At 44.9% G+C, this 12,301-nt stretch overlaps 2 protein-coding genes across 6 annotated transcripts in view; one reads left to right on the plus strand and one right to left on the minus strand.

The window, feature by feature from the left end:
• Positions 1-12,301, plus strand: part of tm9sf5 (transmembrane 9 superfamily protein member 5) — a 393,430-nt gene that overhangs the window by 291,042 nt on the left and 90,087 nt on the right. The gene's annotated exons all lie outside the window — the stretch shown is intronic.
• Positions 1-12,301, minus strand: part of fgf13a (fibroblast growth factor 13a) — a gene marked incomplete at its 5' end in the record, with an annotated part of 181,014 nt that overhangs the window by 18,741 nt on the left and 149,972 nt on the right. For all 4 annotated transcript variants that reach the window (XM_083652029.1, XM_083652028.1, XM_083652030.1 and 1 more), the window contains one exon: positions 9,224-9,327. In XM_083652029.1, coding sequence (XP_083508155.1) covers positions 9,224-9,327 — 104 coding nt within the window. The remainder of the gene's footprint in view (positions 1-9,223; positions 9,328-12,301) is intronic.

The raw sequence follows: 12,301 nt of genomic DNA on the forward strand, positions 1-12,301 counted from the left end.
AACTCATCTGGGACACCTCACACAAGTAGAATTCAGCAACCGATAGCTGTACAATAAATATTCCATCATTGTTGCAGCCATGTCAAGAAAACACTATCAATTACGATGTACTCTCAAACAGCAATCTGTTGGCTTCAGGGGAGTCATTTAGCTCAATCACGTTTTCCTGAGAAATACTAGCATAATGGATCTGATGTCTTCTGTAAAGATATTGGCTCGGTCCTTCACAAGATGAGCCAAATCAATGCTGCATCCGTCCCGTGTGGATTCAGCAGCCATCTCTCAACTAAAATGACGCCAATTATGCCGATATTTAAGCATCAGGGCTGCGTGCCGTAACCGTTATTTTGTCTCTGCAGCCACGTCAATGCGTGTGAGACGCACAAAAGCTAATGCTGCGCTACGGCTGGGCTGCGCCGGAGACAAATCCCCCTAAACGCTGCTTTTCAATGTCCCGGCCTTTTCACTGGAGTGGAAGTGGATTAGAAAGCACCTTTATTTTCTTTAGCTGAAGATAAATTAGGGTCTTACAGCGTCCTTTTGTTTGGGAATCATTTGGAGAGCTTTTAAGCTAGTGGAAAAGAGCCGTGCTAATACCAAACACAAACACACACATGATGATGCAAGAGGGGGCGCACACGCGAGCAGGCACACACACATGCACGCGCACGCACACGCACACGCGCACACACACACACACACACACACACACACACACACACACACACACACACACACACACACACACACACACACACACACACACACACACACACACACACACAGACATACAGGCTAGTTAATGACACAGCTCAGTGGAGGGAGACTTTACGGCAATGGTTATTTACCAAAGGCATTGTGCTTACTAAATGGTTGAAGAGGCATGGGTGTGTAAGCCAAATACATGATCTAACCGGAGCTTAGTAAAGTATAAATACAGGTACATACTGTACAATGCCATACAGTAGGCCTACTGTACACACTCCTCTTTTCTGCCTCTGTCTCTTTTCATTTCTCTATCGCTTTCACACAACAAAGCTTCAATTAAGACTGCTAAATGTTTTCTTTTGACCTCATCATGTACTGCCAGACAGCGCCGGCCGCCTCTTTTGTCTTGTCCTGTGCATTACTAAGATTATATTTTTCATTTCAGGCACTTAGCTGCCACTCATATGCAGAGTGCCTTACAAATGAGTTGGGATGTAGGGGGCGCTGCTTCAACAGGACACAAGGCTGTTACGAGGATCAAACTTGTTAACGTGGAGTTACAATCACCAGGCCTCCCCTGACACCCCGGTACCACTCTGTCCATCCCATGAGTATTTTACACGTGCACACAGACACACACACACACACACACACACACACACACACACACACACACACACAGGCACACACAGACACACACACCGCGGTCCAGACAGGGCTAGACTGCAGCCTCAGTGAGTCACTCTAAGCCCAGTGACCCGCCAGGAAAATTATAACTCCACTTCAAAGGCGCCTCACAAAATAATTATATGAAGACCACTTAGATCAGGATCTAAAAATGAACCCTTAGATCTGAAGAAATTACATTTTCCAGATTCAATCGAGATATTTGCTGCATTTCCACAGAAATATGAGAGGATATGTTAAGGTGGTAAATGGTAATTGTACTATTGGATGAGCTGTGTGATGATGACACGCTATTTTTTATCGATGCACCATGTATTGGCAATCATATCCGTATCAGCCGATGTTAGTCATTTTTTTAACATATGGATCTGGTATGGGTCCAATGAGCAAAATAACAATCGGTATCGGACAGATTTTTCATATTGAGAGGACCCAATGCAGCAAAACTATCATTCATGGGCTTTTCCAAATGTTTTGGAAATAAAGAAAGATACTTTTTCAAATTCACAGTATTTACATGTTGTTTTTTCAACAAAATGTGATTATCATAGAAACTTCGACATCGGTCAATATTGGTTATCGGCCATAACAGCAATCTTAATATCGGTTATCGGTATCGGCCAACATGTACATATCGGTGTATCCTGGTTTCCCCTCCCCCCCTCTCATGGTTTGCTTTAGACTAGCTGCATTTTACAGCTGAGAATGGAAGACACTTTGAGCAGTTTTGAAGGAGAGCGAAAAACCGCAAAAGGAGGGGGGCAAGAGGGGAAAGAGAGGATAGAGGAAAATACATGTCTAATTGATTCTCCCTCACCCACACTGAGGGACAAAGACATTTTCACTGGTGCATTCTGTCTCACCCACACTGAGGGATGAAGACATTTTCACTGGTGCATTCTATCTCACCCACACTGAGCGATGAAGACATTTTCACTGGTGCATTCTGTCTCACCCACACTGAGGGATGAAGACATCTTCACTGGTGCATTCTGCCTCACCCACACTGAGGGACGAAGACATTTTCACTGGTGCATTCTGTCTCACCCACACTGAGGGATGAAGACATCTTCACTGGTGCATTCTGTCTCACCCACACTGAGGGACAAATACATTTTCACTGGTGCATTCTGCCTCACCCACACTGAGGGACAAATACATTTTCACTGGTGCATTCTGTCTCACCCACACTGAGGGATGAAGACATCTTCACTGGTGCATTCTGCCTCACCCACACTGAGGGATGAAGACATTTTCACTGGTGCATTCTGTCTCACCCACACTGAGGGATGAAGACATTTTCACTGGTGCATTCTGTCTCACCCACACTGAGGGATAAAGACATTTTCACTGGTGCATTCTGCCTCACCCACACTGAGGGACAAATACATTTTCACTGGTGCATTCTGTCTCACCCACACTGAGGGATGAAGACATCTTCACTGGTGCATTCTGCCTCACCCACACTGAGGGACGAAGACATTTTCACTGGTGCATTCTGTCTCACCCACACTGAGGGATGAAGACATTTTCACTGGTGCATTCTGTCTCACCCACACTGAGGGACGAAGACATTTTCACTGGTGCATTCTGTCTCACCCACACTGAGGGATGAAGACATTTTCACTGGTGCATTCTGTCTCACCCACACTGAGGGATGAAGACATTTTCACTGGTGCATTCTGTCTCACCCACACTGAGGGATGAAGACATCTTCACTGGTGCATTCTGCCTCACCCACACTGAGGGACGAAGACATTTTCACTGGTGCATTCTGTCTCACCCACACTGAGGGATGAAGACATTTTCACTGGTGCATTCTGTCTCACCCACACTGAGGGATGAAGACATTTTCACTGGTGCATTCTGTCTCACCCACACTGAGGGATGAAGACATTTTCACTGGTGCATTCTGTCTCACCCACACTGAGGGATGAAGACATCTTCACTGGTGCATTCTGTCTTACCCACACTGAGGGACGAAGACATTTTCACTGGTGCATTCTGCCTCACCCACACATATGCACTCTTTTTATCACTCCTCATTTTCCAATCACTCGTCGTCTCTCTCTCTTTCCTCACACGCGTCTCTCTCTCATATGTACGTGCGTACAAAGCGATGCACCGAGACATGTGAAGCAACCCAAAGACTAAAAAAGGCCACAATTGATTGGGCATCTCCCTGCAATGCTGGCCTGCCATTGGCTGGCTGCAGTGTGTAGCTTCAATGCTGGCCTGCCATTGGCTGGCTGCAGTGTGTAGCTCCAAGGCAGCACTTTACCATAGCAGCAATCGCAGCCAGAAAGACAGGCACTACTAGGCAGCCAGCAGCGACACATTCAATTCAATTCATCCTCTGATTTAGGTGAAATGGAAAGCGCTACACTCCCTTCCCCCAACTGCATTCTTCTCATTTAACTAGGCTAGAGGCAAACTGACTGAACGCTGCCCCAGATGATGGAGCCGACTGTATTTCATATGACAGCTAGGGCTTTAAAGGCTATAGACGATGTCCAAGGCAGTTAGGAATATTCTCCTCAGATCACTGGTTTTATATTCTTGAACATTATATTAAAGGTTAACGCCACCATGAATACCACCATAAAAAAAAGAGTATAAAAGGCGAAATCAAGGCTCGTTAAAAACCTCAAAGTTTCTTGAAGCGTCTTCATGTGTTAATGAGAGAGGGAGGCCACAGCCGAGCCATGAGGGGTTCAGTCCCCGGGGGAAATATTTCAAAGGATTATCTAGTTTAACCTTATATTCTCTTTATTATAACCCAAAGCCAGAAAGAACAGCTTTTTGGCTTGACTCTGTGATTCATAGTACACACAGCATATCAGATGGATTGCTTGATTCGATCAGAGTATTTGATTAGATTTTTTTACTGTATGTGGTCAACAACAATCCCATTGGGACTCTTCACAAGAGTAGGGGTGTAACCTAGGTTTCCTGGCTGAACTCCACCTTATCATCTAATATCTAATTGGCACATTCATCGTTTTACTCTCCACCATGATAGCTGATGTGTGCTGAGCGTTCTGGTGCAAACTGGCTGCCGTGCATCACCCAGGTGGGTGCTGCACATTGGTGGTGGATGAGTTGAGTCCCCCCCCCCCGCCCCCCCCATATGTGAAGCGATTCGAATACTTAGAATTACATGTAGGGTTGGCACGATGGACGATGGCATCGACCATCGTGATTGGCCGACCCCCCCATCGACCTCTGAGCCTTCTACATCGGATCATCGTGATTAATTATCTGTTCGAATTAAATTTGTGCCGTTTTAATAATAAAACATACCAAGTCCACTTACCGTGACGCTTGGGGGACGCGCCGGCAGCATTAAACGAGCGCACCCAGTTCAGACTCAGAGAAGCCTCCCCTCCCCTTCCTCCCCTCTACTGCTTCTCTGCACTGGGAGCGCTTGTTTAATGTCGCCGGGGCGTCCCCCGCGCATGAGAAGTCAGTTCTTTTGTTGTGAAAACTTTTAACACGTTCACTGCCGTCGACGAGTTAACTTTTTTTTTTGACGGTGGGACGTGGATCAAACCCTTTTACATCTCCTATAAAAATATGGGAGCTATTGAATGTGTATAACCTATTTTACCGACCCATTAAGTGGCGACAGTGCTCTCCAGATTAGAGAAAGTTGAGTAAAAACAGCAGGAAAAAGCGTGAGGAAACCATTCTCATGAGAGTGGTTTGGCGAAAACGCTTTCGCGCTGGGAGCTGGCGCACAACGGTGGGGGATTCCAAAAATAGACTCTGGGTGCAACACACTTTGAAACACGCAGCAGAAAGCCCAGAATCGCACGCAGCTTCATCCCAGCTCACAACCGAAACCCCAGAAACGAGCGAGCCCGATCCAGACTCGCCCGACGAGCGGCCGCCAGGCAGCACAGACAGGCAGCAGAGACTCGCCTGTGACACACGCTGCAGAGCCACCAGAGACACACCCACGGAGGGAGGAGTTTGCGGGGTGCTGTGGGGGTGCTGTTATATTGGAGGAAATTACTGTTCAGAACTATTGTTTAGATGTCTGATGTCTCACTGATGCCAAAAATAAATGGTTAAAGTGACTGTTCTGCCTGTTCTATCGAATTTCACAAAAATGCATTTATCTCAGCTTTCCTTCTCAGACGCTGAAACCATGCTGTATTCAACTGCTAATGCCTACATAACAGAACATGATAAAAACTAACTCTTTTAGACAGAGAAAGCACACATTCTATTAGTTCTTTTGAGATATTTTGTGTTCACAAAGTCCTAGCAGAAAATAATCCTCGGCTCTTGAAAGATGAGCCAGAATCCTCAAAAAAACCCATTGGCAGAAGCTACCTACTGTATTGGATAAACTGTTGGCAGTGAATGTGTTAAGAGAAAGAAGAAACTTCACGTTCTTTCCTGTTTTCAACCCACAGTGAGTACAAGTCTTCAAATGTGAATTTAACTCGCCTGTTTCCAAAGTGAAAGTTGAAGTTGATTGATACAGCACTAGCAATATTGAACGGCGCAAAACAAATAGGCTAACGTTAACGTTACAGTCAGATCCTGACCAACAACGTGTGTGTGTTGAATTTAACTAGCTGGCAGAAAAGTGACAGCATTACTGGCGGATATAACGTTAGATTCGCGTGGGCTTTTGAAACTAATAAGAGAGAGTTGAGGAGACTGGAGAGAGTTGAGAGAGAAATACAGCAGCAGCAGCAGCAGCAGCTAGGCTACTGCTAGCTGTTACAGCAGTACTGCTTGAGTCGCCTGGCTCTGTGCAGTAGCGTATGGCCCATTTCCACCGCTCTAAGTAGCCTGCCTGTCGGTCTCATGAAGAGCTCAGCTGTCCTGCTTTTAACGTGCATTGCAGCAGCTGATGGCATAAATGACGATGCCATCGTTAATCACGATGTTTGACTGTGAAACAATCACGATGGATATTTTGCTGACATCGCACAACCCTACTTAGAATTATGCTATATAAATGCAATCAATTACATTTTATCATTATTATTATTACATTTTGCTTTAGTCTGCGTGGAATGCAAGATTGGTAGAGTTTGCCATATAGCACAGACTGTAGCATAGGATAACATGCTGGAACGTTGAGAAAATAAGTCTTTGAAAGTAAATGTAATATTTTTTTGCGACTAACTTTTCATTTTCATTTTTAAATATTTTTGCCTTGGCCCTGCACCTGTAAGTTGAACTTTATTCTTGAGTGTGCTCGCTATTGTTGATTTTGGATGTGACTAACAATTCACCTGGCAGTATCTGACTTGCCCTCATGTGGTAAACCACACCCATCTGGTGCTCACAGCAGCTTAAAGCTAACATTACAACATATTTGCAGATGACTATGGTGACGAGCTCTAAACTAGCTAGCAGGCAACAATGCTCTACTCCTGGGCTCCTTGTAGAGCCTTAACCAACGAGATTCATCTTTATTAAATTCAACCTGCATAGTACGCTTAATTACTGACAGCCAAGCTAAGTGTGTGTGTGTGTGTGTGTGTGTGTGTGTGTGTGTGTGTGTGTGTGTGTGGAAGGGTTGAAGGAGTATGTTTTATTTCAATTATATTTGTATACGCTCCTCAGGCGCGCTCCGCTGGGGCAATCCCCACAGGATTTGAAAACCCCGCGGTTTTCACTAGCGCTAATTAAAATATAATTACAGACAGACCAAAATACATTCTCAACAGGCTACGGCGAGACTTTCTCTTACCAGGAAGCACATATTTATATTCAATTAATACAGTGGTTAAAGCACAGATTTAAAGATATATATCTCTCTACAGCAGATCGATTGGTTCTAATTATTATTACATGCTGAACCACAGGTAATGTAGCCTGGTTAAAAACACAGACTCTCTATTCTACCACTCTGCTACTTCAGGGTATGTCACTTTCAAACGTTCTGCCTTTCATACATACAACCTATTCTATTCCAGTGTTTCACCATTGTAAATGCAAATTGATATGCCGACAAATAAAGTATAAAACTCAGACAGTATTGGCACTGATAATGAAAATTGCTCCCATTCCAGATTTCAGAGTTGAATTTAAATGTTAAATATACAGTAGCACTAAGAATATACAGTAATGTGACATATTGATGCCTGTAGGGAAATTCACTCTTTGTTTTCCCAGGGAGGTCAGAGGTCAAGTTCAGCTACAGATCAGCGCCTTGGAGCTGGTAGCTGGATTCAGTGTCTGGCTCAAGGACACGTCAGCAGAGCGGATGCTTGCCGACACAGGGGCTTGAACCTGGACCCTTTGGTTGAAGGGTGCTTTCCCTTCGCCATACTGTTGTAATAGATTACTTGTTGGCAGCAACTGGAGAATGAACAGTTAAAGATCCTTGAGTTGTGCACATTCCTTGCTGCTCTCAGAACTTGTTTCCATCAATCAGGATCGTCCCTGTCTGCTGGGACCTTTACCATACAGCCTAATCCTTACTAATTTGACTATGAGGATTGCACCAGTGTGTGTGTGTGTGTGTGTGTGTGTGTGTCTGCATGCCCTGTGGGCGCACAGCCACCCAGCCTGTCAGTCTTCTCAGTGACACCTGCCACACAAGGTGAAGGTGACATTTGGGAGGCAGACAAAACAGGAACATTGTTAGGCCAGCAACTGAATTATTCATAGTCTCGGTTTCCAGACGTTTGGTGAGCGGCGCCAACAGCGCCACCTAACCACCAAACGTCTGGGAATTTACTGTTCCAAATCTGGTTCATTGAGCCCGGCGAGAACAGCCGGCAGCAGACACGCCTACATTTATTATTCAAATTTTATTTGGTAGCGGCAATGCAATGTTTCATAGTTCCAATATAGAGCAAGACACTGATGTGCTGCAAAGAGAGTTTATAGCTGTTGTTTATTTTACGATAATTTTTCCTACCCGGAAGTGGTCCGCTTGCTACTGTGAAGCGATGTGAAGTCATCAGCAGGCTCTGTAACGTTAGCCTCGGGAGTCGGGCTTATCGCTGGGGGAAATACCTCTAGCCGCCGGGGCCGGATGAAACACGTCCTATTAACAGGTTATGTTTGTTTCTAAGTGATTCATATGTTTCTCCGCAAACGCGGCGATGTTTTGCGAGACACCGGTTCTGCATGAGCGTCACTGCCCCCAGAAAGCAGGCCCGCCCACAACACTCATGATTGGTTCTCCGATGCAAGGCTTCCAACAGCACCACCTAACGTTATGAAAAGATTTAAATAGTAATATTCTCAGTCTTACAGTAGTGAAATGGATTAAGACTGAGAGCTGAGTCTAAATTATTCATAACTTTGCACATTTAATCAGACATGAAGAAGCAGCTGCCACGGGCCGGATATGTTACTGATCTCTCCGCCTATGCAATCCTTCATCTTTTTTATTGACAGCCAATTATATCAGAAACGGATGCTGTTGTCTCAACAGGCTTAGAGTGATGTTGTGTCTGAGTGGGCGGGGCGGGAGAGAGAGAGAGAGAGTTACCCATCTCTGCAGGAAGAGCGTTAGCAAACAAAGTCAGTTAGAATGAGTTGGAGGCAAAAATAACTGTTATTGTTTTAAGCAAAGCATTGATTTGGAACACATCTCGCTCATTCTCTCTCGCATCACGTTTTTTGGTGGCAGAGAAACATGGCGTCCTTCAGCCCATATACTCTACTATCGGCTTCTTCCTCATGTCGCCATAGTAACTCAAATGTCTGCCAGAGAGGCAGCGTTCTGTCTGCATACAATCGGGCTGGCAGGTCAACCGCTAGGGAAGAGGCTACCACACACACACACACACACACCCACACCCACACACACACAGACTAAACATAGTGACAGACTTGGACTTACTGATGTGTACAAGTAGCCGTCGCTGTTCATGGCCAGATAGAGTTTGGTCTGCACCCCCTGGATGGCCACCACTCGTAGCCCCACTGGAATAAGGTTGAACATGGCTGAGGAGAGGGAGAGACAAACAGAGAAATGGAAAAGTTTTCACTTGAGATTTCTGCCCCTCTTATTAGACAAGAAATATGAGGAATACTTTTGACAACCTTATAATATATAAATGATAGATGATTTTGAAAAATCTGCTGCGTAAGTGCAAAGATTTTAATGAGTTTTATCCGGCCTAGATGATGGAGAAGCGTGCGTCTGTCGGTCCATCTGTCCTCGTTTATTTTTATGCCTCTTGATGGATTGTCATATCCACCCCCCAAGTCCCGCCCCCCGTTATCGAAAATGCTATTGAGTGTCTATTTTTTTATTTAGTATTGTGACAACTCCCAATTTATTTAATACCTGCACCTTGCTTCCCTATGCCTCAAATTAAGACTTAAGCGATGTTTGAAAGTGTTCCAATAGTGCACCTTGTGTGCGTTAACAAAGAGACAAGTGAAAGCTCAGAAGCAGATCCAGTGAAGCAGAGCTAAACTCCACAGAGGACAAAGTAACATTGTCGACCGCTTCCTTTAACTCGGCCGCAGCCTCCTGAATGGAGAGTTGGTTCTTAGCAATCTAAACAGAGACCTCATGTCAAACCCACTGTCACCACACGAGACAGAAAGTGGACAAAGTCTCCTTTCAATACCCATTCTGTCAGTCAAGAAAGGGGATTAGGAGAGACAGAGACAGACAGACAGAGAGACAGACAGAGAGAGACAGAGAGGCAAAGAGATCAGAAGGCAAAAGGCAGAAACCTAATTTCAAGAGCAAGTCTAACTTGCTACTGGCCCAATATTGCAGTCACTTCTAAAGGGTTTTCAGGCAAAATATGATATATTGTCAAGTATAAGTTATTTGTAATTCATTTATTTTTTTTATATATTGCATAACTGCCTCATCACAGCTACATGTTAAAGTTTGTGTTGGACAGTGCTGCTGTCTGCTTCTTGCCCATGGGACTACCATGAAACTAACAATGGAGACCATCATCTCATTAGGAAAGTATATCCTGAGGCCATAAATCAAGTGAGAAGTAGGGTCAGTTTCCAATGGACCTCCATACAACCAGACTTCTTTTTGCGGCCAGTGGAATCGCCCGCTGCAGGCCGTTCAAAAGAATGCAGGTTTATGACACTTCCGCATTGGCTTCAATTTCCACAAACTGCCGTACCCCCTTGGCTATAACCAAAGTCTGCCGGGCGGGGACACACCTACGAGACACCTGTGAGAGGAGAAATTAAACTTCCCTTCTCACATCAATTGCATTGTGAATCAGAGCGTGCCCTCACTATACTGGAGCTCCTCTTGTCAACCACTTGGTAGCTCCCTATCTTCTGGCTCCTTTCAGCCAAGTGCACTATGTAGTGTAGAGGCATTTTGATGAGCTCTCTCATCTGCCCTTATCGCTTCAACATTGCAGACCTGCTCTCTCCCTGGGCTTTCATTGTAAACAGCAGAGATATGAAGGCGTATTTTATTTATTTGCTGGAGTAAACAGCTACAGCCGGCGTATGCTTAGGTGAGCAGGAAGACATCAAAGTCACAGAAATACATTCTGAAGCATCATGTCTTCCGCCGGTCTCTCTCTGTTCCTCTACTGTAGCCTACGTGTCTCTGTTCATCTTCCTTTTGTCTGTTGTCGGTCTCTCTTCTTCCCCTCTTTCTCTGTTTTTCTCCCTTTGCCTGGCTCTTCAAATGCCGCATCAAAAGTCTTTCTCAGGATGCATTCTTGTCCATTTTTCTATTCCTGATGACGTGTTTGATGTGATAATGAACGGCCGGGGTCCGAATTCAAAACAATGGAATCTCGGGAGTGAGGATGGAATGATCAAAATCCCTGAAGTTTACTGGATGGTGACTTGGCCGAGCAGAATGAAATGGAAGCCACACGGTATGTTTGCAAGTGTTTACTGTTTTACCCAATACACAGAAACCATCGAGCTATCCGTTGTGCTATTTTAGGTGAGCCTACCGACACCGAATGACATTAATTGCTTGTTTTAACAACACTGTCCTTAAGGTTTGTCCACGTTCTGGCCCATTCTTCAATATCAGATTGCAGAATTTCAGCGAGTTCCTGCCAGGACTTCATCATTAATTTTTGGGGGTAATTGCCAGAAGATGCGTCAGAGCGATGCCAGCACCGGTGAACTTGCTACGCTCGTCTCTCTTCAAATAGATCCATTTAATTGCGCTGCACATAGCTCCAGAGGGGACGTGAGGTAGTGTCTAGTCTTTACTGGAAATCTCCCCTTGCTACCCTGTCGAGCAAATCAACGTCTCTGATGTCACTGGCATTTAGATTCTGTTCAATTTCTTCCTTCCATATTTTAACAATATTCTCTCGTCCTTGTCTTCTATTATTCACTAGTTGTTGTTGTTCGTTTTATTAACACTTTATAATAACGTTCAGTCATAAGTCATTTGTGGTATGTTAACATAGCATTTATTAATCATCTACAAATGTATATTCATGTTTTGTAAGTGATTAGTTCCTCATTAACTAAAGGCTTATAAATGAGTTACGACTGAACGTGATTATAAAGTGTTACCTTTGTTTTATTCCTCTAATGAAGCATCTTTGGGGTTCTTCCTTTTATAATTGCACTCTTCTTACTGTCTCCTGCTTTCTCACTGCATGGCCACCACTCCCGCCACCACTCACATCTGCAGTCCACTTCAGAAGGACTACCAGCCATGTGCTGATGGGGATCTTCAAGAGGGGGAAACTCAGTGACTTCCTGGCTCCTAGAACCACCTGAGCACAGTGAAGAGGAGGACAGGCCTGCCACCCCGCTCACAGACCTGTCCTGGTGGGCTACAGAGGTGAGGAGGCTTGAGCCAAGGGACACTTTTCACCGTTGCTTGCCGGCTGTCTCGGCGTCTCAGTTCCAGCCTCTCGAAGCCTAAGAGTCACGGCCGATACAGTGTGACGATAAACCTGAAGATTCCCACCAATGGCTGTCAAACACATGTCCCCTCTTG

The sequence above is a fragment of the Poromitra crassiceps genome (genome assembly GCF_964638095.1).
Source record: "Poromitra crassiceps genome assembly, chromosome: 15".
In the NCBI taxonomy this organism is placed as follows: Eukaryota; Metazoa; Chordata; class Actinopteri; order Beryciformes; family Melamphaidae; genus Poromitra; species Poromitra crassiceps.